Source organism: Maniola jurtina, chromosome 19, assembly GCF_905333055.1.
Source record: "Maniola jurtina chromosome 19, ilManJurt1.1, whole genome shotgun sequence".
Lineage (NCBI taxonomy): Eukaryota > Metazoa > Arthropoda > Insecta > Lepidoptera > Nymphalidae > Maniola > Maniola jurtina.
This window is the reverse complement of record NC_060047.1, coordinates 3,248,345-3,273,933: the sequence shown is the minus strand read 5'-3', so window position 1 is coordinate 3,273,933 and position 25,589 is coordinate 3,248,345. Positions and strand designations below refer to the sequence as shown.

The window sequence follows — 25,589 nt, the reverse complement described above, 5'->3', positions numbered from 1 at the left end:
TAACGATGTCAAAGTACAATCATAGTTATTGCTATACATTAAAACGATTAAGTTACAGAATAAGCAGGAAAGAAACTTGAGAAAAAAAATCGATTCACATGCAAAGCAATGATTAAAGTGAATTTGAGATATGATTAACTTAAATCAATCCTAAGACTTATAGGTAATGAAAAACAGTAGTATCAATAGAAGTAAAAGTAAAAAAAAGTATTAATAATAACAACACTAGTGGGTATATTTCGATAGAAGTATGAGCGTTATAACGTAGCAGTACTAGATATTGAGGCATCTACACTCCCAGGAGCAAAGCGACGCCGGCGAGAGTCCAGCGAGTTGGTTTATCCCTCGTCTTCAAGTTGAACGTCCACACAAATGTAGGGCCTCGCATTCTGTATGTAAAATAAACGGAAACTTTAGTGTGTAAAACAGGAAATACTATGGCAAATAAAAATAAATAGATTAACTCAAAGGAGATAAAAGAATACGGTGCTTAGATAAAATTTCATAAAAAGATTGGAGAGATCACCAAACAGATTGCTTTTTGCTCCAAGGAGACTCTTGGAGCAATAGAAAATAAAAGAAATATAGCACTTTTACCCTCAAGACTTTGAAAGGTATGTGTCTGGAGACAAAAATAGAAAGAAATTCAAAAGAAAGGAAAATGTTAGTAGTCAAGATATAAGTTTTAGGCAATAGAATGCCTTTTATTGCGAGACAGTATAAAGAAGTTAAATAGAATTTTACAAGTACAGCTGCGGGGCAATGTACCTACATACAACTTGCCCCATGGCGCAGCTAATAATCAAGATTTTAACTATACGAAAATTCACTATTCCAATTGACTCAGAATTCGCTGACTTGGTTTTCACAAAGTTCCAATTTTACTTTTCGTACGCATACTCACCGAACTTTATATACCGGGCACTCGTAAACATTGCGCGTGTCCTGTTTGTCCTGAGTGACTGCCTTGATGTAGATGACGGGCATCATCGGGAACAGTTCCATCATGTACGACTCAACTATGCCGCCGGTTGCCGTGTCCCATCGCGCGCCTTCCATGTATAGACCGTGAATGTTTGCCCCTTCGCGTGGAGGAGCACTGAATGTGGAAATAGTTGTAACCCATTGATATAAGAGGTATATTTTAAGGGTTTAAAGTTCTTACTATCGAGCAATACACATTTTTAATAGACATGCAACTTGCAATAATGACAAGCAAATAAGAGGTCAAGTTCATTTAGCTATCTGCACTAAGCTTGAAGGTAATATCGGCATGCCCTTTGTAAAAATTTTACCTTATTTGTGTCAGGCTACAAAAGCATTTTCAGTGAAACTACAAGCCGACATGTTCTCGAAAACATAAAATTATTTCTAAAATAAATGACATCCATATCCAGAACAACTAGTAAATCTGAAGGTAATGTTATTAATTATACTCTTGCAAATTTTGAAGCAAAATCTGAGTCAGAACAGCCAAAACACAAGCGTTTTAGCATATTAGTAGGATACCATGGAGAAGCCAGCTTATCGTGGTCATGGTCTATTGCTCCAGATTTTTCTCAGCTAAGCGCATTTCAGATAATGGTAAATAAGGGTATACCTTAAATTCCACCATTACTACCATTGATCTTACTGATTATTTTAACTACTAACTTGAAATCTCCCCTATTCTTCTTGGTGACGTCACAGTTGAGGCACATCTTGTCAAGCGGCCACTCATTCTTACGCGCCGTCTGTTGCATGATGGCCGTCAGGAATGACTGCGGGTTGAAGAAGCCCGCCAGCCACACCGCCGGGGGTAACTAGATGTTTGAATAAGCAAGCATCATTTTCAGCCCATCATATAATGCAAGGAACTAAGCTATGCTTGCGTTTTAAGCAATTTAAATATTTTTTAACGGTGAAAGAAAACATCGCGAGGAAACCTGTATGCCTGAGACTTGCCTGAGACACAAGGAACCAAAAGCTTAATTTGCTATTACGCCAAACCAACGAAATCTCTATGGTACGCAGCACCACACAAATTCCAACACCACTCGACGCGCGTTTCGCCCCGACACCGGAGCATCCTCAGGAGATGGTAAACCTTATTATATAAAATTGTATTACGTTGTAATAAAAAGATTAAATTGAAAGAAATAATACTTTCGTTAGACTTTGGACAAAAAAGAAAAAAAAAACATAACCTCATTTTAAAGTTATAATTGTTATGGATAATAGGGTAGATAGGGGCTTGAGTCCGACGTCATCAGTAAGACAGCAAATTTTTATACTAAATTGCTCAAAATGCATGACAACTTTAGTGAAGAACTTACATTAAAATCCCCGGACCAGTTCTCAAGCTCAGTGAGACGTAGACACAAGTCTGAGAACCACGCGGCGAGCCCAAGTAGACTGGGGTAGGCTAGTTTCGTCCACGATTCCGGCACGTGATCCATAAACAGTGACTCCATTAATTTTTCCATATCGCTGCTGATTGTCAGCTCTCCCTGTACGATACAACATTTAACTTTGATCATAAATGTAGAGTTCTAAGTCTTGGGCCATGGCCAACTAGCCACTCAAAAAAAGGTTATATTGAGCACTAGTTGAAATGACCATAAGTAAATTTTCCTCGACCTTGCCATCAGTTGTTAAAGTTGGACGATGCAGTCACTCGGTTCATATTGTTCGACACAACTCTGCCGTCCTAACAAAGAGTGCAATAAGTCGAGTTTTTGGGCAAATTGACTTAAGACCATATCCGTAATCAGGAAAATGAGCTCTATATTTTCGCTTTAGACGTCTTTTTTGTATCTTCAGTAATTTCGGTTCTGTTGGTTATCAAAACTGCAATATGTAATATTACGATTTGTAAGTAGCTAATCATAACCGCGAATATTTCGAAAGTAGTCGAAACCTAGTTATTGCTCTCTTCGTTGGGACGGCAGAACTGTACATCGTTTTTTTACCAGTGAACGAGGTCAGCCCACCACCTAGCTCATCAGCTCTTGAAGATTGAACGGCTCTTGCTCATCATTAAAGTTTGAATGGTCCAAATACTGGTCCATGATATCCAAGATCATTTGAACCTATTTCTAACTTTATTTCGTTTTCTTTACCTTGAGACCCAGCTCCAACTCCTTCAGAGATCGTCTGATCTCTCCCATGAGCCGGTTCATCCGCTCGCACTCCTGCAATGCTACGATTGTGAAGGGGGTTAGCTCCTCCACCTTGCCCATCAGTTCTTGAAGGTTGAACGGCTCTGGCACCCGGTCCATAATATCGTCCAAGATCGTCCGAACCTATTTGTGATTGTACAAAAAATTAGACAATCTATTTATTTTAGGAACGAAATTTTTAAAGGAGTAGACTCGCAGCTTATTGTCGTACGATTAGCTCGCAAATTACTTACCATTTCTTCCTTGCTTGCTCCGCCGCCCGCTTGAGCACCAGCATCCCGTGGTTGCATTTCAAACACAACCTGTGAATGGTTGTATCCTTTAAGAAATGAATCAAAATTGCCCTCTTTCATTCTAGATTTTCTATAGATGATTTCTGATTTGATTACTAGAGAAACTCCAAGCAAAATTTACAATGGTTAACAATAATTCAAAATGATTACTTCACCTTAAAAAGTCGTTCAGACACCGTGGTTAAGTAGCCAATCTCGGCGTTAGGATGCAATCCGTAAAGATACGGGGTCTCGTCAGGCAAGAAGTCATCTATGTACTGGTGGTATCCCACGTAATCCGAGTTTGGAGGTGATATGAATCCTGGCGCAAGCGTCAATTCACCATCCACCTACACCCCATATTAAAGTGGTTACAAGGATAATATACAAGGAGCTATAAGCTTAATTTGCTACAATCGGCCAAAACAGAAAAATCTGTGTGGAAAAACATACCTACAGCATGATAAGTAGACAGAATAGCAAGCCACCAATCAAGCAACAGCAAGCTCTACGCAAAACAACAGATCCTCCAAAAGACAACTATCGTATGTTTCACCCCAACACCAAACCAAGAGATATACCTTCAACGCACAATTGCAAAGTAAATATATGGACTTCCGCAAAGCAACGCCTGCTTCTATTCAGCATTTGGTAGGGTAACTTAATTCTATTTACCCCAAATGAGCACTTTTATCATAAAGTATAGCAATCACTTACAAGTTCTGGCTGCATGTATTCTAGCAGGAAGGTCCGACACAGCCTTCTGTCCCAATCATCTGTGATATGTCCACCGTACATGATCTCACCGAAGAGATATCTAAGATCTTCCCAGGGCACCCGAGGATTGGCCTCCAGGTAATTGAATAGCACGTACACGCATATCGTTAGGTCTCCGAAGTTGAATGGGTACACCCTTACAACGTCAAAAGAATTATAATGAAAATACTAATGAATACCCGATTGAAGAGAAGTTTATAATGCTTTATTCGAGAATAAATCTGTTTAAAAAATTTGGATAATATCTGATAACAGAAATTGATTGAACAAAATTTTGACCTATCCAGTTAGAAAACTCTTAACGCTACCTATTACCTAAGCACACTTATTAAATACTTTAAACTCAAATTTTATTTAAAGTCAGCTTTTGGGTGATACTCAAGTAAAGGTTATGTGCAGGTTGTATAATACAGTCATAAGTAACTAGGTGGTAATGGAAGATTTTTACTGATAATGTTCATAAAAGGTAGATATGTAATGTTTATTTATGAAAACTTTACTTTAACACTGCACTTTTATCAATTACCTGTTCCATCCTTGCGGGCCGAATTTCCGCCGTTCGGCGACCACAGCGTGGAAATAACACAGCGCAAACAGTACAGCCTTGAACTCCGCTTCCTTACTGCACATTTCCAGGGTCTCTTGACTGAAGTTGTCAAGAGCCTGTGGATTTATACGAGAAAAAACTCTTCTCAATGGAACATCAGACAGAATTTTTTATATTAACATGTTTAAAAAAAACCATATCTCCAGGAGATAATATGTATATTATGATAGGAGTCAGGAGAGAATAGTCATCTTCTAGACAAGCGCGCTCCATCTTAGGCTGCATCATCACTAGCCAGCAAATCTGATTGCAGCCAATCACTAGTTTACAAAAAAAATACACTGCCTGTTTTCTTTCTCTTGTTTTATCTCGCTCACTTTCATGGATGCGCTGCCCTGCCCACTGAAGAGCATTTCATCGCCAAGTTCGTGACGTTTTACTTCGTGAGTTAGATTGCTATTCCATGCTTAGGTTCTTTTACTGAACATATACAAAATATATTGAGCAGTCCATAGACGGAAATCCAAAAATTCGTAAATAAAACAATATTAATATACCTACCTTATGTAAGTTAGCCCACATTCCAATGGGAGGTTCGTTTGTTATTTTGATAGCAGATTCCAAAATTCCTTGGGGGATGATATGGTAAGCGGCGTCAGCTGCCGGTTCTGCGCTTAAGAACAGTCTAGAAATAAAATGCGTGATTAAAAAAAGACAGATCATCAGCAAAACTTGTTACAATGTAACTAAAATCATGTATCGACACGGAACTAAAATTTGTAGCGATCATAACGGATTCAGAGACGGTTTAAGCAATCCAGGGTATTCAAGGAACTACACAGTTCTGAAGAAGAAAGAAAAACTAGAAAATTATGCCAAGAATTGTGAAGGTACCTTGGAAATAGGATGCGGAAATTCCGATTGTCCTTTGAAAACCTTAGCTTACGGCGTAATTTGAATATACAGACCTATAATCTGGAAGAGGATTTTCGAAAGTCTCCTCCATCTTCTTCTCCAGAGTGGCCAACCACTTAGCCACCAGATGCACATTCTGCAAGATGACCCAATGGCCATTCACTGCGGACACGCCCATTGCCTCTTCGGCGACCACTTCCTGGCCTTGCCCCAGCGACACAATGTGGAAATTCCTTTTGTCCGTTGAGAAACCGAGCTTACGACCCAATTTTTCCACATCCTAGTTACATTAAAACTAAATGTTATATGGTGGTGACTGGTGATATTATACAATCTTGCAACTAAAACTGAAAGGGAAAAATTGAAAAAAAAAAAAATGTTGATTTCACTAGTCACGAATTCATCAGTTATTACGAACGGAATACTATTACGGATACTTTGTTGAAAATTTCAAGTTACCATGTGCCTTTTAAAAATTTCACACCGTCACCAACCAACTACTTAGGTAAACCATTACCTAATATGCTGCCTTGAAAATTTTTTAAAGAATGTTCGTTCCTTTGTGAAAATTGTAGATTTCTTCCCTCGAAATTTCAACGAGAGGATTTTCCTTTTATCGCACACATACAAGTGTCTCAAAAAAATCATAACTAAAAGTTGCCACTGACAAACCTTCAACGGATCAACTCCTGGCGATAGAATGAAGAACATAGGTGTTGTACACGTGCTCTCTTCGAATGATTTCTCCAAGGATGGAGTTCTCGCTTCAACGTACTTCGTTCCAAGGTTTTCTTCACAGAACGCACTAAGATAAGAGAGATTTGTATTTTTGTAATGTATTTTATTTATACTTGATAAACTGATACAGTAATTTTAGTATAAACTAGATCTCATTGAAGCTTGAAAATTACGTCCATGCCACTTTAGTCTTGCACATTTAAAGTATCCTGGTAAATCACAACCAAAAGCAAAAAAACACGTTAAATGAACCTAAAACAAAGCTGAATTTTATATTATACCCAGAAGCATATGACATGCGGTCAGGCCTTAGGGCGCGCAGGATACAGAGTCGCTGCAACGATGTTTTGTTCTTCCACTCGCCCGGCAACTTGTCTCGTTCCGGAGCCTCGCCATCTGTATACTTCTGCCATCTAGAAGAAAATATAAACAAGTTAACTAATAGCTTATAAGTTATATTTTTCGTCCTTAGATGATATTGATAGTATGTAATAGGGATTGTGATAACAATAGAGATTCGTGATTTGCTTGCTCCAGAATAGTATATTTCATTACAAGTGCGGAAAGGCTGTCATTGCAAAGAGTTCCGACAAATGTCTACCCGAGCCGAGGCGTAGCTGAAGGCGAGGGTTGACAGTCGGAACGAGTTGCAATGACGGTTCCGCACGTGTACTGAACGACTATTTTTAATACAGTTGCGAAATAATGAAGTAATTTAATAAAATAATAAAAACACAATAAACTCAACTAACTTAATTTAATTTAATTTAAAACAACTTTATTGTTAATAGATATAAAAAACTAGGGTCGAAATCACTCATTTTGTGCAACCAACAACTAAACTCGCAAAGAAAATTTCTGAAAAATGGCGCCAACCGTAGAATATAAGCAGAGTTTTTTTTTTCTTCACCCATTCTGGTAGGCAAAGGGAACTATGCCATACAGCCAAGTCTTCAGTAGAAGTTTTTTATTGATATGAAATGAAAATGAAATTTAATGAGATGAAATGAAATGAAACCTAACCAAACTCATTCAATCAAATCATTAAATCTGATATTGAAACAAATTAGTAGCTTCTTTTTAGAAATATACGTATTTGCATGAATCATAAAAACTTCTATGAATTTTTTTAGTAAAAACTTCATGGTTGGTTTTTCTTTTTAATATTTTGACAGTTGGGAAAGAAAAAGCACGAGTGCGGGAAAGGTAAAAAAAAAGCACGAGTATGTAATAGCCCACATCCCGAACGCTATACGTCCCTGCAATACGTCACTTTTTGAGCAACTGTATTAAAAAATCCATTGCTAAACAACTAAATCCATAGCTACAGCGCAGCGTCTGCAATTTAACAGACTCCAAAACCATCGTAGAGATTAAGCTAAATCTTAAAAAAAGAGTTTCACTGGCTTGACAACCACCAAACGGCCAAATCCTCATGATAATAACCAAAATGAGAACTAATATTTGCTTTTTAAATGGCTAAAGATGGCAAAATAAAAACAATTTCACCAATATACTGGAGAACTACTGTGATACGGTATCAATACCTTTTTGCGGCCCCTTCAATGTCCTTATCCAGGTTTTCGAAAGCGTCCATCTTGGAGAGCGCCACAATGCCACCAAAAGAATTATTAGACAGCCAAGAGTAAGGTGAGCTTACGGGCGCGACAGCATACTTCAGCAGGAAGTCCAATTCCTTTGGATCTACCTTGCCCTCAATTTGTAATACCTGGAAGTGACATACAAACTCTAACAACTACTTAACCCAGTTAATTTGTAACACTTATCGTAATTTCAAAAGTAATTGAACCCGTTTAATAATGGTAAAAGTTTTCTTGGTACAATAAAATCCAAAGATGTCACAAATTCCGCTTACGAGCCGACTAAGGAAACAGCTTAAATATCCTAAGGTGGTGACAGGTAAATTTAAGGAAAAATTTGGAACTCCAAAGTATGGTCACCCATCCAGAGACTGACTTGAATCAACGTTGGTTAGCTAGCACAATCGATTGATCTGTATTTATGCAACTACGAACAGGCTAGACCAACCTATTAACTAGTTATATTTATCTTATTTTTTATTTGAATATTCATGGTTATTCTTATTATAAAATTAGAAGAAGTTACACAGAATGCTTAAAAAGTAAACAAAATGGCAAGCGGTAGGTCTATATAGGTAGGTAATGGAAGATCAGAAATATATGTCAAACCTGCAAAGTGATAAGGAACAAGAACACGAGTTTATCCTTCTCGAACAACCCTCGACTAGTATACACGAACACGGCAAATGTGATGCTGTCCAACAGATTGGCCACTCTTGCATCCAACTCGTCAGCAGCCTCAGCCCTTACTAGCGCGTCCTTGAATACAACGCTGTACGCTTTGAGGGAGAATTGGTACATAGGGTTTATCTTGCACAAGTCGTTCAGGATGAAATACAGCATCGAAGCTCGAGTTGCTGCACCTCTGTGATGATTAAGAAAATAAACAATTGATTTATGGACTTTTAAGTTAAAAAAAGTTTATTTTTAGCCTGATAATTTAAACATTAAGTATGTAACTTAGTCCTCACGGTTTGTGGGCTGTCCCCTTGCAGCACCTAAGGAGTTGAAACTCCAAGTTCAATGGCAATGTCTATGTACCCACAATATCAATTCACAATCGGTAGATTTCTAGCCCTTGTCATTTAGATTTGCATTGTTCTTCTACCATTGAGAAATTAGAACGAGGAGTTCCCATAGTGTTGATCGTGAGAGTTTCGAGATTTGTGTGCAAACACCAATTTTTTGTTTCACCAGAAAACTTCCTGATATTTGTTTTTCAGGGTCCTCGAGTGTCGTAAATATTATTGTAAAATAAAATCAGTACGTCCGTCTAAAATATAGACCGACTATTTTTTAGAACTTCTAGGAATAGTCAATGTGTCCATAATTATAGGCTCTAAATAAATACAGTAACTATTTCCTAGAATCTAGTAGGTATTTACCTGTATCTTTCTCGTGCTTCATCAATTTTGACGGCAGTAACCTTTGATTCTTCAACTTTTATTTCAATATCCGCAGCAGTTTTCTTAGTTGTCTCCAAATTAATGACCAAAGCTGAATCACTAAGAATGTCTGGCCCAGCTGAAGATAATCGCTTTAACAGATCGTCTTCTAAACTTTTCAATGTTATTTTGAAATCATTTTGCATTTTCGTAAGACCAGCACGAAGCGCTTCGAGATCTGGTCTTTCTGCTTTAACCACCTCTCCTAGCAGTTGTTCTTCGAGACTGACGAAAAAGAGTATGAAATTTAACTCTACGACATTTCTTTTGTAACTGAAGTAATTTATACCGCAGTTAAAGGTTTATCTTACCCATCCCTTGTTACAGTAAAGTTTATTAAAGTGCATTGTGCTTGCATTTCTGGTTGATAGTGAGGGTTAGCCAGCTTTGTTTGAAGCAAAAGCCTGAAGTTTGCATGATAATCTATCTCCCTGTCACCAATCTGTAAATACACACGGCAGACGATCTAAAATATGATCTAAAAAAAACAAGGAAATTTTCTACCAATGGTCTCTCAGACACCCATGCTATTTAGACTGACTTGGGGTTATAGTTTAGAGCAACTCTTCAAGAAATGATCAAATCAATAGTACCACGCACCTGGTGGGGATACTAGGTGGACACCTGACATGAGTGGAAATTCTTAAGGAGACACTTATGTCCAGCAATGAACGTCTATGACTTGAAACCACGATAACGACCCAAAATCTTCGAGTCCTTGCTTCAAAGGACTCATTTCTTTGGAAACGTCACATTTTTCAATTCAATTTAATTCTTATAAAAAACGCATTATGTTCAAGTCATGGTACCTTCAGCACACGTCCTTTCCGAATAAGCACACGTCCCAACAACGGTTCAAGTACAGCATCGACCGTCTCCCCAATATTCTCAAGTAGCACTACATCGCCATTGCTGACTGCACGCTCAATGCGATCCAGGTAGTTACGCTGCGTCAGTCGGATCACTACAAGCGCTTCGCCGTATCGGGATTTTATCCATTTTATTCCTTGTCTGTTGAATAATATTAATAATAATAATCAATTATCCCTTATTTTACTTTATTGCGATCTGTACTATACTTTGTACAAATTTAAGTACTTGTACAAAAAAAAGTAACATTAGAAATCTGCAGCAAGATAGGCAGGCTACTTTGATGCAAAAACCTTTACTGGAAAGCTTTCTTTGTTATCATCCACCAGAAACAGAATAGCTATCTCATGTTACCAATTTAGGTGATTTGCAAGTTTTCTTCTTCTGTGCATAGAGCATGTTTCCAATTTAACTAAATTTCTGTGTTTGGAAAAAAAAATTCTTGCGAAATCACTAAAGCAAAGTATTTTTACTGTCCCTCGAAACATGTATAATTTTACGAATTTCAATTTTCTAATTGCCTTCCTTTTTGGATAAGCTACATTCAAATACAATGACCAACCGGTTTTCTGTTTAGTCTATCATTAAAATTAGTTATACATTTTATACGTACAGTTGCGGATCGATCATGAGCGGCCATCTTGCGGAATTGGTGAGAATAGTTGCGTTCTCTGTGCTCATGGTATCAGTGGGCAGCCCTTCGTTGTTCCATGCCGCTACTTGAGCATCGTCTGTCAACATCGTTAGAGGTTCCAGACCTTCTGTTGTCTCGATTTTGGGCTACACATACCAAAAACATATAGTTATTATAAAAAAACATGTAACTGTAGCTGAGATGTGATGATTTACGAGATATAATAATTATATAGGTATATCCTTATACTAATTATATAGGTATTAAATAAGGATTCCTACGTACTTCCGTATTTTTAATTCCATATTTCAAAGTATTTTCAAGATATTAAGGAAGTAATCTACTAGTTTTTATTTCTTGATAAATGAGATTAAGAAACTTTTTGTCTATAGGTTTTTCATGCCCTACCTATTGACACTTTAGCGTCGCAACCCGTTTAGCTATATTGGTTACTTTGGAGTCTGTTTTCCTTTGGATCTCCTACTTTATAATATGATTACGTAGAGAATCTCCTAGAATAGCTCTCTCCATCACCCGTTGTGTGACAGAGTCAACTTTGTTATGAGGCCCATAGCTAGCGACTATATCTCGGATGCATAATATTATGTCACGTAATTATGTCACTATAGCTGTATAGATACTCACGTCGGTCTTCTGAAGTGTAGGAACCCAATCCTCATCCATGAGCAACAATCGGTAGCGGCGCGTAAAGCAACCGACGTATGATATGAAAGCTGTCACGAGCAATACATCTCCCGGCAACATCACGCCAGATTCCTTCAGATTTACAACTGTTGATGACCATCTGCATTTCCAAATCACAAATGTAAGTTAGAATGCCAAAATAGATATAGGTAGGTACGGCAGAAAATTCCAATACCCATTTAATAAGTATAATACTAAACTACGCGTGGTTTTTGCTGCGCCCAAGCAGACAAGTAAAGAAATCTCATTTAATCATAAGGTGACATAGAATCGTTTGATGTAAATAATACTGTTAGTACTTGCACCCGATTTGTTCCTACCTTATTTTTTCTGAAGCTAAACCATTCACTAATCGGTTAGCTAAATCAATAGTTGCGTTTGTGGCATCAGCTTCTGCTTGACATTTAATTTTCTCATTGACAGCTTCTTGGAAAGCTTTCAGCAATTCTTCCAGTTTCTCTTCAAGTTCCTTTATAACATAGCATTTGTCATTATTTGCCAAAAAAAAGAAACGTACACTGTATTACACAATTTAGAGTATCAATCAATAGGATTCAGTGCAAGGACAAAACTATGAGCGAAGAACTTTGCACTTATTTTATTGTATCGGTTGTATACAAACTTTTGCCGTCTAGTCTTATAAGTAAAATAAGGAAATGTTGTACAAAAATAAGGAAATGTGCCATACGTGAATCTGATCGGTGAGAAATGCGAGCTTGTCCCTCGCGGCCTGTAATTCTGCATTGGCAGCATTGAGAGCCCGTCTTTTAGGCTCTACCACCACATACACGTCGTAGAACTTTACGATATTTATAACCCAAGAGCAAAGCCCGGCAGCCGCAGCCGATTTTGACATTATAAAATCCGCATTGAATTCCGGGTTCTTTATATACGGCATAACCGCCTGAGGATAAGAAATTAAATATTTTATTTCTCAGAGATCAAATATTATGTGGTCTTTAATAATCTTTGGAAAAGGAATTTAATAAGTCTTTAATTACCTTGATAACATCTGGATGAATGTTTTCTTTGTCATAATAAACAAGGTCGTATAAAAATTGATCAACTTTAGCCATCATCAGCTGAAAGTTGGTAAAACATGTTTAAAAAATGTGGCTATGAAAATCATTTAAGAAATCCTACTGAGTACTGATCCTAAGGATACGATACATAATATTTGACAAAAATAGCTGGATACTGGACAAAAATTTGTCTGTGTATGCCAATTTATATTCTCAATACATCAATTCAGAGACCGCAGAGTGATCGCAAGCGATCTCCCATCCTTCGAACTCTATTAGGCTTATCTTGATAAACTTAATAGAGTTCGAAGGATGCGAGAAGAAAATTACAATGCCATAAATGTACAAGATGATGTTTTTCTCAAATAATATGACTGATTATACCTATCCTTTCTTTTATTAATGACGGTTTTCACCTTGCAAGCTTTCCATGACCTATCTTTAGGTATTTTGCCTTTCTTAGAAAACAGCACAAGTACGGCAGCCGTTACATTAACGACAGCGTCAGGTGGTGAACCGAAGGACTTCAACTCAGTCAAATTGTTCTTATTCAGTGTATTCAAAGCCTCCTGAGCTGCGATCAATGCTGGTTCAGCTTTAGCCAAGTCGTCTGCGCAAATCTTTGCCTTTATTGTCACGTCCTCTTCTATTACTTTTACTTTCTTCTCTTCTTCCGCAGCTGTTTAAACAATAATAATTAATAGGGTTTTCTTTGAAATTTCATATATTTAGGTTTCAAAGCTAAAAAAGTTTATTTGCTAGAAAAATGGTACAAATATGTCGTATTGTAAAGATGCGTACAATTTCTCTTATTTTATTATGTTCAGTCTAAGGAACGGAAGCTATACAACAAACTTCATTTTTATAAAATCAGATCTATATATTGCTACGCTAAAAGAGAACTTACCAAATGCTTTTTCTTTTGATACTTTTTCACTCTCAGCACCTACTACCTCGATAAGTTCTTCAGCTGCTTTATTTTTAACTTTTAATATTACTTCTTGTTCGGCCAAAGTTACCTGTCAATAAAGGTTAGTAAATTAGGGGAAAAGTTATGAGTTGCAAATAGATGCAATGGCTTATTAGGAAACATGACAAACGGATGATCATGATCGGATGCATTATCTACTAGTAATTCTGTTCTTGTCTTTGAATAGTCTAAGAGTTAACTAATATGATTGATGCTATATTGTACCTTTAATACTGCTACGTCAGCTGCGCAAGATGCCAATTTTTCTAAGCCATTTTCGAGTCTATATATCATCATCTTCAAATTCTTGGTCTTTTCCGTAAGCAGCCTCGAGTATAAGGATATCTGTTCGAGGAAAGTCTTTGGCGTGGTATAATTGTACCGACGCTCGTTTGTGAAGTATATTGCTGACATTTGGTTCACGCTTTGATGGACATGCGACATGAACGCCGCGACTGGATCTATCAGATTAGGCTGAAAATAGACAAGGACGGATTAAGTAAGACAGTAATTTTTTATTTAAACTCATGATGGACGCAATTGATTGATGCAGAATTTCATATTTTGAACTCTAATGGATACATAGGTACATTTCATAGTATCTGAGCAAGAAAAATAAAGGTTTTCAAAAAGAGTTCTCCATGTTATTGTACGAAAACATTTATTTGATCGCTGTTTTGGTTATTTATCTACCTGCGCAATAATTTTACTGATCTTTTTGATGATTCTCACTTATAAGTGAAACGTGACTGTGAGGATGTCTGTTCCGTCGCGCTATTGATTCACCTTTGCTTCCAGGTTTGAGCCCACTTTTAATTCGCTCCCGAAATACAATTGTTCAGTTTTTTTTTACCTGATGACATGTGCATCAGTGTAAGGTGATCCCAAGGTACACTTTTTTTTTTTTTTTTATTATTACACCAACAACTTCCATACAAATAAGACAAAAAAAATTACAAAAATAACACTTACACTTGGCAACTTTACACCGAAGCGTAGCGTTGTAAGACACGCCACTAGCTAGACATCAAATGAGTCGCAGGGAAGCGCTGGATTCAGGCGGTGCAAGTGTGTAGAAACCTCTACAAGAGAACTATGTCCAGCAGTGGACGTCTATCGGTTAACAATGATGATGATGTGTATCAAAATATTTACCGGTAAAGCCTCCACTTCGGCAATGAACCTCTTGGACACGGAGCGCAGAGCCTCCTGAGGCCACTCGTGGAACCAGTTGATAGCGGTACAGTTCACGATGGAGGGGAACTTGCGCGCGCGCACTCTTAACGTCGCACCCACAGGGGAGAAACACAGCACCACCTAAAATGTTTTTTCTTTCTCTTTATTTTAGTCAGTGGTTGTTGTAACTACGTACATTGTCATTCCCATAATAATCTAATGCAAAGTTGTTATAGTGGCAAAATACCAATAAAAACAAATTCTCAATAATAAAGTATTTTTTTTTTAAATAAAATTCTAGCTGATTTCAGCAACTTCCGCTACGTAGATTAATTTATCCATCCCCAGGATAAACTGTGATTAGTCAGCGGACGAGTAAAAGGTAAGGTAAGAATGTATTGTGTAAGGATTTATAAATGAAAAAACATTTTGTTGCTAGGGGAGTAGTCTATGTTTTAAGTATAGCCCCACCTTCAACATTGTTCGCACCCTATTGATGTAGAATCTCCAGCAGTTCTCGCGTGTATCAGGCACACCAGTAGCCTTGGTCTAGAATTAAAATTTATTTATTTCACACCCATAATACTTCAGCACAGAAATTAATGTTATTGTTTTGGCTTTTTTATTGTCTTGTCTTTTGTAGACCTATTTTTACAATGAATACCACAGTGCACATACCTCACCCCTTACTCCGTTAATGATATTCTCTATTTCATCATCGGCGAATAACTCAGGTATTTCTCCAGAGGCTAGCAAATCGTTGATGAGTACAAGGAACCGCTCCTCAGCCACTTGGCCATCTGTCATTAGGAACATGCTCCCAATGTTCTTTAGTCCCGCTTTTAGGTTGAGGCCCGCTGTTTCATTGAAGTTAGGCAAAAATTCAATACAAAAGTATAATTAGATGGCAAATTCATGAAGAAAATGAAGATATTGCGGAGAGTTGTGCCAGTTGGCGATAGGAAGATGTAGTTGGTAAAACTTACCAAGATCTACTTTAAGGTCGTTTATGCTGTATCCTTTGCGCAACTGAATCTGGAAGACCTCAAGTGAGGAGATGAAAGCTGACAGTCGAGACAACGACTGTTTTCCAGAACCTCCCACACCTACTAGCAAAGCGTTACCACGTGGCGCTTCCAGAATACGATTTATTCTACAACGAATAGCAAAATTGATTTAATAAAGAAGTTGAGAACAGAGTAAAATTAATTGATGAATAATAATAATTTAGATCTTGGATTTGTTTTTAATGTCTTACCTGCATATATGATACATAGCATCCTCGAAGAGCACAAGATTCATAGTGGCCACAAGATCGTTGTAAGACGAAAGAGATTCGTCGAGTAATTTTTTAATATGTGGCCAGTCTTTGATAGGGAAATATTTAGGGTCTCCAATGCCTTCAGCGAAATGGCAATAAATAAGTGGTTTTTCGAATACTATGTTTTCGTCGAAGTCCTAAAAGATGTGTGAGAAAAATGAATTAGTATACTGATTTTTTATACAGTACAAGTACTTTAAGTGTTTTACAAGGTGTGATAATAAACCATTTGTAAAAAATCAACCAACCCAGATTTTAGCAAGCCTAACTACATGCCCCATAATTTCTTTTAAACATTTATAAAATTACGAAAAATGTTTTTCTTCATTGAATACAAATTTAGTTACTTTTGTACCTATATTTACATCCACTATTTTAATACTTGAAACTTTGATAGGTCAAAATAATTTTACCAAAAGCTTAAGTTTTAGTTTTATCAAGAGTAAAAAATAGTAGATAAGTACTTCACAATTTTTCTTGATGGTGTCAGAGATGAGTTTTGCGAAAGTCTCGTTGTCGGTCGAGTCGATCAGCTTATCAGAGTACACGCGAGTGGCCTCATGCAACCATAGCCGTATCAGCTCAGAACTCAGCTTAATAGCGTCGCCAGTTGTGAACAATATACCCTGTAAGGAAATTGTCATCACCATTTTCAAAATCATCGAAAACTTATGTCCTTTAACGTAGTGAGATTGTCTTTATGAAATATTTAATATTCTCCATGAAATACTATGGTTTTCAACCTGGAGCTTGAAGAAGTCCAAATCTGGTAATCATCCAGTAAACCATCGTCAAGTAAAACAATGTACTTAACATGCAAAGTAGAGAAATTGTGCGAAGTGAAGTAACACTGTCAGTAATTATTTTATATTTGAAAGAAGCTTTACCTTAGCTTACAGGAGGAGTGAAACTCTGTCAATAACACAAAAAGCCGATTAAAAGATACCGACAGAAACTTATTTAATTTATCAGAAAAAACCCTTAAGGACGAAAAACTTGTTGAATAACAAAACTTCATTTAAATTCTATTAAAACTTACCTGGAATATATTGGACAGATCTCTCAAGTTGAATATATAGTGGAACTTGATGGCGGTTGGGAGGAAAGTTGAGGAGAGTTTGGAGTGGAGAGCGAGCGCACAGTTCACCAGAGTTTCCGCGTAGCGTTGAACTTGGATGTTGAACTTGTTTGCAGGGTTAGCTAAGTGTTGGGACAGGATCTGCTTGTAAATGTGGAAGCACGCATCGATGCCGGGGAAACTGTACAAAAATAGACGTATGATCTTACGCAATTGTATATTAAATCTTATCCCATTTCGCTCACCAATGGATAACAATACGCGCTGTCCAACCAATGATATGTGTATTATCTCTAGGTTACGTTAGTTTACTTCGCTTCAATTTTTGCGAACTGAGTCCCCAGTAAAACGTCTGTTGAAAACTTTTGCTTGAAAAAGCGATGTATATTTCTACACCTTTTACTGTGAATCTTTTTTAATCAAAAACCACCTACTCAGCTGGTACGAGTTCAATTAGGTTCTCATAATATTTCCAGGATTGACTTGAATTGCCAAATCCCAATATTATTCTGTTAACTATATGTGAAGGGTGATAGTGTGATGTTCATATTGAACTCAGGGGTGCATTATCACCTTCTTTAATATTATAATAACTAACTAGGCAACCAACAAATTGGGGTTTTTACCAACCTAACAGCGAATGTACAGAAGTGCCTTTGCAATCTTGGATCGATTGTGAACGATCCAGCAGTCGGGTTCATGCATGATACAAACATGCAATTTGATATATCCTTCAGGGTTAACTTCTGTCTGTCGTACCTGAAAGTATACAATCATGATTATATAGGTAGGTTGTAAAGCTATATTGATATTTACCCAAAGCTTATCAGTACTTTTCAGATTAGTAGGCAGGTAGGTATATGTGACGAGGATCGCACGACGACTAGTTAATTAAAAGGACCGCACGACGACTAGACAGTTTAAAAAAGTTTCCTCCAGCTTTTCAGTGAAGCCCTAAATATATCCAATTTTAATACATTTTTCTCACCAATGATGATAATCCATGAACTGCCTGATGAGCGTATGGGGCTGCACCGTCCCGTACGTGTCTACTTCGGGCATGTTCAGATCGTCGACGAAGTAAATCATAAACTTGCTACCCGGCGGACCGAAACTGCGGCCCGACTTTTTTTCTAAGGGTTTCTCTAGAACCTTCTGGATCATCTCTGTTCAAAACATTAAATTTAATATAATGCAGTTTGTCAAGAAGAATGTGTCATTGAATTCGAGCCTTAGCTAGATTAAGCTACAATGCTATAAAAATTAGAAATAACAGAACGCATAGACTAATGGATTCTAAAAAAATAAGAAGAAAATGAAAACAACGGAGTGCGAGATTTCGTTATATTTTTACGTGATTTGGTGTAAAGTTTCAAGGTCACATCGGCTGAGAATCTTGTAGGTACAAAGGACCAATATATTATATTGTGCCCTTGGCATGGCTTGTGTCACGCGTGCACTAAGCAAAGACGGCAGGTAGCCGCATGCAAACCTGAAGTGGTGTAGAAGTTGAGCGGCACATTAGTGACAGCGTAGTTGTCGGATAGCGCGTTGAGCTTGGCCGCGACGCTGACCGTCTTGCCGCTGCCCGCGCTGCCCACCAGCATCACTGGCTTCTGCTTCGCGATCAGCAGATCCATGAAGAAGCGAATACGAGTCGTCTCCGAGGTCGATACTAAGCAGGACTGAAATAGCGAAGGTTTTCAATTACTCGTGTATGCTTGTGGCTGTGATATTTCATACCCTTTTTATTTAAAAGCTGTTTTGCTCCAAAGCAACACAGTGCGACATGGGGGATGACATATAAAGCAATGGTGCATGGTACAATAGTAATATTTTCGTGCGGGAATTTCCCAATTTTAAGCGTACTTACAACTTCTTTTTTCGATGACAACGTGTTTGACACCTGAATTAAAAATCACTTAAAAGTAATGAATGACCATGCAGTCTTAAATAGAAGTGGGATTTGAAGCACTACTAATACATACTGCAGTACTTTTCTAACCTGAAGCGGTATATCTGGGTCCAACTCAAACGCCTCAACGCGTTCAGACCACGGCAAAAACTTCTTCGATTCCGGGTCTATGAAGAAACCGAATACATTGCCGGTAGACGGGAACTTGATCTGTTTGAACTCATTGCAGAACCACTTGCTGAACTCATTGCGCCAATCCACGAGCTGATCTTGAAAGAGACCGGAGCCGAAACCCCACACGACGCAGAATACGAAGTAGGTCTCATACCTTTGGGGAGTAATTGTTTTCAGGCGTTAATGGAAATGGAGTAATTAAACTACACTTATTAAATAGAAGGCGTCCTGAATCGTGGTAAAGTTTAAAATACAGAGAAAATTGTGACTGTGAGAATGAGACAGTGAGAATTGTGTGATCTTCTTTATTAATAAATTTAATACCTAGTGTTTTAAGTTAAATTGACGAAGATGTTTGATTAAATATAGGCTTGAAATGTATGAAAGGTATTTCAAAGTTTGTGTATTTAATTTAAACCTCACAGATCTCCCTATTGGTACGGTTAAACATGGACCTCTCCCATACAGATTAAAATTCTAAAAAGTTATCTGATAAACCTGTTTTTTCTTGTAGCTAGATCCTAAACGTTTAGTTATAATAATCTGTAGTCTACAACCTGCATTATGCATAGGATTTCTTGAATGATCAACTTAATCAATTGTAGTTTTCTCACCATTCCTTTGGACAATCAGTGGGCAGTAAAGACTTATTGAGGAAACACTCCAGCAAATAGCATGTAAGCTGGATCTGCTGCAGCTCGCTCAGTGGCGTTATTCGCTTATACTTCTTGCAAGAATCCAGCAAGGGTGGAATGTACTTGTCGAACATCACTGTCAACATCGCTTTTTCCGATTCATCGTCGCGCGTCGTGTCTATCCATGATGCCACAAATCTGTGACCATTAAAATGTTACTAAAGCACATCATATCCACTGTTTAACTAACTAACATTCACATTTTTATATGGGTAAGTGATTAATCATTTTTTAATAAAAGCAGGAAAGAATTTAGTTACACATTTGACAACAGCGATAGCAACTTTTGTTTATTTTAGAAAGCAGATATTAAAAGAGAATAATAGGAGAAGAAAATCAACAAACGCAGAAACTAATATTCAAACGAATCACAGAAAATAATAAATCAAAACTATTTATTAAAATATAAGTAGTCCCTGAGTTTAAAGTCAATAAATTAAATTACAGTATGAATACTTACGGATTCCACCCTAAATCTTGCGGATTGATGTACAAGATGCCAGCCCGAGACACGGTGGCGGGCGTTGCGGTCCTCAGCGTCGCTATCTCAAACAGCAACCTCATCGACTTTGTTAGAGCTATACGCTCGTTACTTGCTAACGTTAGCACCTGTGACAATATTTATTTTAATAATGTTACTTAGCCCTATCTAAACATTACTACAAAGCTTTTGCTAAGAGTAATGAGAGAAGTAGATATGAAATTGAGAGAGGTAGATATATGAAAATTAAGTGCAAGGCGTGATTTGATCTTTCAGTTTTATTTCAGTCCTCCTCGAGCTGAAATGAAACTGAAACCAAAGACCGTTCAGCTGTTTTTTTACGTGAATTAAAATTTTCTTAATTTTAACGCCCAACTGTAACTGCCTTCATAACATTATACTCGCTTCATAACATTTACTTTAACACTATTTTGAGTGCGTATGAGTTTTCAGCTCAGTCAGTCTTGGACAACGAATTTAAAGTTATTTAATTTTCAAATCCGTTGTTGAAGTAACTGAATAATATAATTTGTACTGTTCACCACATAATATATCTGAAGTAAGTGAACAGAGAACTGAAACACAAAAGGATGAAACGAAAAAAAAATTATTATGCATATGTTTTGACTTAAATTAACGGCCTGTCCGTCTTAAATTCGGTTTAGGTAATGCGCACAGGGAGAAGATGAAAAATCGTCTAACCTTATTGTCATCCATCAAAGTGTTCAAGCTCTCGATCCACATGGGATCAATATCGCCGTCGAGCACTATCCACTTGGGACCGTCACCCGGCATGTTCGCCATGTCCCGCATGATGGTGGAGAACAGACCATCCTTCCACTCCCTAGTTGCTGGGTTGATTATACCTGTCAAATACCAATTGACATTGATTGAGTTGTCATATTGGTACCATGATTTTTAAACGAAAAGGGTAAAGCCAAATTGCACCTTTAGAATTAGACACCTACTTATTTCGAAATTCTATGTAGAGGTCTAAAAGTACCTCTTATGAAATTTTCAAATTTGCTTTTCGGCTTTGGGTCCATCTTCATCTTCATCGATTCATCCACTCTTATTGAAACAGGCCTTATATGCCGTAGTTAGGGACAAACTTACACTTTATAAACCTAAAATATTTTGTTTTTTTCTAAATATAACTTTAATAGCTTTCTAAAATTCCGAAGGTACGAAATTGGAATATCATTTGAAATGGTGCCCTAATTGGTATAAAATTGTTTTGTTATTTGATCACTGCTTGGTCCACAAATATAATGATTGTTACCTTCATTGGTTGGCTTGGGTTATTTCGATTAAAATTGACATAATTGCTGGAGTAACACACTACTAATCTTGCTAGTGATCAGATTTAGCGTGAATTCCGCGAAACTTATGTATTGAAACCAGGTAATTCAAGCATGGCTAGTTATAATATTTTGTATAGATATCACAGAGATAGTTTATTTCATTATGTTTGTTTATTTTAGTAATGTTTAGTTCAAAAAATTCGTAACCTACCGAACAACTCGTCATTTGTGACAGCTTTTGGATCAAGATCGTTGTAATACGGTTTCATTTTCAGCATTTGGTATGTTTTGTTGAGGCACTGCCAAACCATAGATTTGCCGGTGCCCGCAAAGCCGTTGATGAACACAGAGTGCCGTACGGCAAATAGTTCTACTAGTTGGACCATCTAAAAAACATAACGAGAGTATCAATACATATACAGGGTGTAATTAGAACGCTAGCAAAAACGAATACAGGGGGTAGTACTGATGATTACTGATAAGATACCACAAAAAAGGTGGCAAATTTAAAAATTCTATATTTTTAAAAGTTTGCAATGTATTGCAAATAAAATACCTGACTGACGATAGAGATCAACGAACGTTGTGTAGATGTATCTCGGGGTCAATGCCACGTTGTAGGCGAGAAATTGACCTTGAGTTTTGCACGCTGTACATTACAGGTTTGAAGTATCTATACTAATAAATAAAATTGGAGTGTCTGTCTGTAATTTCGAAATAACTACCGCATATTAAGGTCATATGGTTATTTGAACGATACTATAACTGAATCACACGTTTTTAAAATTTTTGTCTGTCTGTCTGTCTGTCTGTCTGTCTGTCTGTCTGTCTGTCTGTCTGTCTGTCTGTCTGTCTGTCTGTCTGTCTGTCTGTCTGTCTGTCTGTCTGTCTGTCTGTCTGTCTGTCTGTCTGTCTGTCTGTCTGTCTGTCTGTCTGTCTGTCTGTCTGTCTGTCTGTCTGTCTGTCTGTCTGTCTGTCTGTCTGTCTGTCTGTCTGTCTGTCTGTCTGTCTGTCTGTCTGTCTGTCTGTCTGTCTGTCTGTCTGTCTGTCTGTCTGTCTGTCTGTCTGTCTGTCTGTCTGTCTGTCTGTCTGTCTGTCTGTCTGTCTGTCTGTCTGTCTGTCTGTCTGTCTGTCTGTCTGTCTGTCTGTCTGTCTGTCTGTTTGAAAATGCTAATCTTGGGAACGGCTGAACCGATGTTGACGGGATTTTCACAGACAAGTAGAGAATTGACCAGGGAGTAACATAGGCTACTTTTTTAACCGACTTTCAAAAAGGGAGTTGTGTTTTTCTACCTATGTACACCGAAATCTCCGAGATTTCTGAACCGATTTGCGTCATTTCTTTTTTAATCGATAGAGGAACTTTACGATATTGTTTCATAAAAAATTTGGAGTCCAACTCCTCAATCCTGATGCTGCAGGGGATCTGACCAATCCACGCGGGCGAAGCTGCGGGCAACAGCTAGTACTAAATAATATAAACAATTTATGAATTTGTAATGATTCTGGCAAAATTGTACAGATAAATCTAACCTTCAAAATGAATCCCGGTTCAGGCTGAAGTTTCATAGATATAGCTCCTTCCACCAATTGCTTTTCAAAATCGAAATCTCTCTTTCTGGGTACGTCTAAAGCGGGGAACAAATCTCCTATCAAGCCCATGAATACTGGCATATCATCTGTTACTATCTTAGGTATGTTGAAATCTCTTAACGCTCTCATTAATACTTGATCTTCTGGTCTTAAACGATCGCCTCTCTATGAAAATACAAATGATTTCGTTAAATGTATATGGTATAAATAATTCTATTAGCCTAAAAATCCGGATTTCAACTTTGCATGCACCACAGCATCTTTAAAAATCTGACGAACTCATAACAACAGAAATAGTAGAAGAAAATGTTACCTTCAAAGAGCCAGCGACAACAAGCACAGATTTGATCGCTCTCAAGCCCCAATCATAATGATCTTGCTTGGACAGCAATTCCTTACACAGGGTGTACAGCGTGATGAACTTGCGTGCAAGTAGACGTGCGTCCTGGAAGCCTTCTGCCACTAACATGATTTCGCAAATCAGCTCGAAATCTGGTACTACCATTGCACAAGGCCTGAAGAATATGTCAAGTTAATTAAGAAATTTATCATATCTGGTAACATAACCTAACGATAATACCTCTTTCAAGTTCTACTCTAATAGAAAAAAGAAAACGTCCTAATCGGTTATCACTAAAATATGGTGCCGCAATGGTATTGCAGATAGATACGTGCCATACTTTTCAGGCTTCGAATTATCTCCAGACAATTTGAAGTTTGTTGTTGTAAGAACAGTTTTAAATAAAGGATTTCTGGGGATCTACTTACAGCATACACTAACCATAAGATCAACGTGTTATATCTAAGCTCTTTACTCCTTTTTTTAATCAGTCCTTTGGCCAGTAGTATCTACTTATCTTTTAAGTTGAACAATGTGAGGTTGTAGTATTAGTTGGGCTAGATTATAGTTTGTACACTTACCTAAATAGAGCCTTTAGGTTTTCAGGCAACTCAGTCCTCCCTGCGTATCCAGGGTTCATCGTGATAAACATTCCAATAGTGGGAATTAGAGTAATAAACTCTCCCATAAAGTCAAATTTCTTCTTCTTCGCCTTAATGGCGTCGAGGACACTTTTTACTTGCACTGACACTACGGACAGTACTTCGACTGAGATCCGATTGAACTCATCAAAGCATCCCCAAGCGCCAGTTTGGGCCAATCCTATAATTTTAAAAATTATTTAAAGAAGGCAGCAATAGATCAGGTGACTGTATTTTTTGCAAAGATGACATTATAACTGGATTGATCCTTGAATATAGATTTGACTTCGTGCTGAGAAATGTACGGTTCAGTTGTTCATAAAATGGTAAAATGTACATACTTACCATCAGCAAGTGCGTACGCTAAATTGGAGAACATCGAGAAATTCGTTGTACACTACACAGAGAAAAATTAATAGACTATGGTGATTTTAATAAAGTGCGACCTACAGATAGAAAAAATACAAACCTTTGTAAATATTCCCGCAAGACTTGTAGTCCATTTGTTCGGAGCAGTTGAACACGTAGACCATGATACCCAAAGCTCTGCCCAAATCCTTTGTAGTTTCCGTCTTACCCGTCCCAGCAGGTCCCGCGGGAGCTCCACCCATTACCAAATGGAGACTCTACAATGAAGCATATCCACTACCCGTGCTTAAACTCCAAGATAGTTTTCGTGATAAAAATAGTGTTAGTAAAATTAGAGCTTTTAAAGTGTACTACAAAAAAAATTAAGAGGAAGCAAATAGGTACAATATTCTAAGAGTAATAGAAACTGCGCATTATGCTTTTAAGACCAGTGACATTGCAATGACTTAAAGAAGTGACGTATCACTACAAAGAGACAGTGCACAGTTATCAACTGAATCAACTTGCAATTAACGTCTATTTCAAATCCACACTATAACTTGCTGTAATTTAGGAGATAGGTACCACTTTGTTTTTTATGCTCGTTAAGTCTACCAATATTATCATTGAAGTGAACATACCTGTGTGAGGGTTATGTAGCACCTGTCTGTCAATGGCGTAATTACAAGGCGTGGTGTGTTGCCCAAGTATTCATAGTCGTACAGAAATTGGGCGTCGCAAATATTGGCAAAACAATTGTTCAACTTAAAGTCCCATCGGTGCCTAAATAAGACAAAATCTATGAAAATGACAATTACATCAAATTATTAAAATCAAGAGATATACTTATACCAAAAATATGAAAC

General features: G+C 37.5%; 1 protein-coding gene across 1 annotated transcript in view; it reads right to left on the bottom strand.

Annotated features, from left to right (window-relative positions):
- Nucleotides 1–26: 26 nt before the first annotated feature.
- Nucleotides 27–25,589, bottom strand: part of LOC123875003 (dynein beta chain, ciliary-like) — a 48,835-nt gene continuing 23,272 nt past the window's right edge. The window contains exons 38-83 of the mRNA XM_045920616.1: nucleotides 25,365–25,506; nucleotides 24,845–25,001; nucleotides 24,316–24,556; nucleotides 23,708–23,909; nucleotides 23,335–23,559; nucleotides 22,013–22,187; nucleotides 21,200–21,363; nucleotides 20,477–20,625; nucleotides 19,936–20,154; nucleotides 19,238–19,475; nucleotides 18,725–18,917; nucleotides 18,221–18,398; nucleotides 17,863–17,991; nucleotides 17,194–17,413; nucleotides 16,619–16,780; nucleotides 16,092–16,291; nucleotides 15,820–15,986; nucleotides 15,512–15,690; nucleotides 15,305–15,382; nucleotides 14,813–14,974; nucleotides 13,883–14,131; nucleotides 13,595–13,706; nucleotides 13,104–13,366; nucleotides 12,667–12,747; nucleotides 12,354–12,569; nucleotides 11,986–12,134; nucleotides 11,606–11,765; nucleotides 10,940–11,106; nucleotides 10,266–10,467; nucleotides 9,768–9,898; nucleotides 9,397–9,681; nucleotides 8,621–8,876; nucleotides 7,958–8,139; nucleotides 6,692–6,823; nucleotides 6,345–6,477; nucleotides 5,726–5,952; nucleotides 5,319–5,442; nucleotides 4,737–4,873; nucleotides 4,151–4,346; nucleotides 3,610–3,783; nucleotides 3,395–3,463; nucleotides 3,102–3,284; nucleotides 2,316–2,489; nucleotides 1,654–1,802; nucleotides 905–1,099; nucleotides 27–389 (exon numbers count right to left, since the gene is read on the bottom strand). Of these exons, the coding sequence (XP_045776572.1) occupies nucleotides 290–389; nucleotides 905–1,099; nucleotides 1,654–1,802; nucleotides 2,316–2,489; nucleotides 3,102–3,284; nucleotides 3,395–3,463; nucleotides 3,610–3,783; nucleotides 4,151–4,346; nucleotides 4,737–4,873; nucleotides 5,319–5,442; nucleotides 5,726–5,952; nucleotides 6,345–6,477; nucleotides 6,692–6,823; nucleotides 7,958–8,139; nucleotides 8,621–8,876; nucleotides 9,397–9,681; nucleotides 9,768–9,898; nucleotides 10,266–10,467; nucleotides 10,940–11,106; nucleotides 11,606–11,765; nucleotides 11,986–12,134; nucleotides 12,354–12,569; nucleotides 12,667–12,747; nucleotides 13,104–13,366; nucleotides 13,595–13,706; nucleotides 13,883–14,131; nucleotides 14,813–14,974; nucleotides 15,305–15,382; nucleotides 15,512–15,690; nucleotides 15,820–15,986; nucleotides 16,092–16,291; nucleotides 16,619–16,780; nucleotides 17,194–17,413; nucleotides 17,863–17,991; nucleotides 18,221–18,398; nucleotides 18,725–18,917; nucleotides 19,238–19,475; nucleotides 19,936–20,154; nucleotides 20,477–20,625; nucleotides 21,200–21,363; nucleotides 22,013–22,187; nucleotides 23,335–23,559; nucleotides 23,708–23,909; nucleotides 24,316–24,556; nucleotides 24,845–25,001; nucleotides 25,365–25,506 (8,026 nt within the window). The 3' untranslated portion in view covers nucleotides 27–289. The remainder of the gene's footprint in view (nucleotides 390–904; nucleotides 1,100–1,653; nucleotides 1,803–2,315; nucleotides 2,490–3,101; nucleotides 3,285–3,394; nucleotides 3,464–3,609; nucleotides 3,784–4,150; nucleotides 4,347–4,736; nucleotides 4,874–5,318; nucleotides 5,443–5,725; nucleotides 5,953–6,344; nucleotides 6,478–6,691; nucleotides 6,824–7,957; nucleotides 8,140–8,620; nucleotides 8,877–9,396; nucleotides 9,682–9,767; nucleotides 9,899–10,265; nucleotides 10,468–10,939; nucleotides 11,107–11,605; nucleotides 11,766–11,985; nucleotides 12,135–12,353; nucleotides 12,570–12,666; nucleotides 12,748–13,103; nucleotides 13,367–13,594; nucleotides 13,707–13,882; nucleotides 14,132–14,812; nucleotides 14,975–15,304; nucleotides 15,383–15,511; nucleotides 15,691–15,819; nucleotides 15,987–16,091; nucleotides 16,292–16,618; nucleotides 16,781–17,193; nucleotides 17,414–17,862; nucleotides 17,992–18,220; nucleotides 18,399–18,724; nucleotides 18,918–19,237; nucleotides 19,476–19,935; nucleotides 20,155–20,476; nucleotides 20,626–21,199; nucleotides 21,364–22,012; nucleotides 22,188–23,334; nucleotides 23,560–23,707; nucleotides 23,910–24,315; nucleotides 24,557–24,844; nucleotides 25,002–25,364; nucleotides 25,507–25,589) is intronic.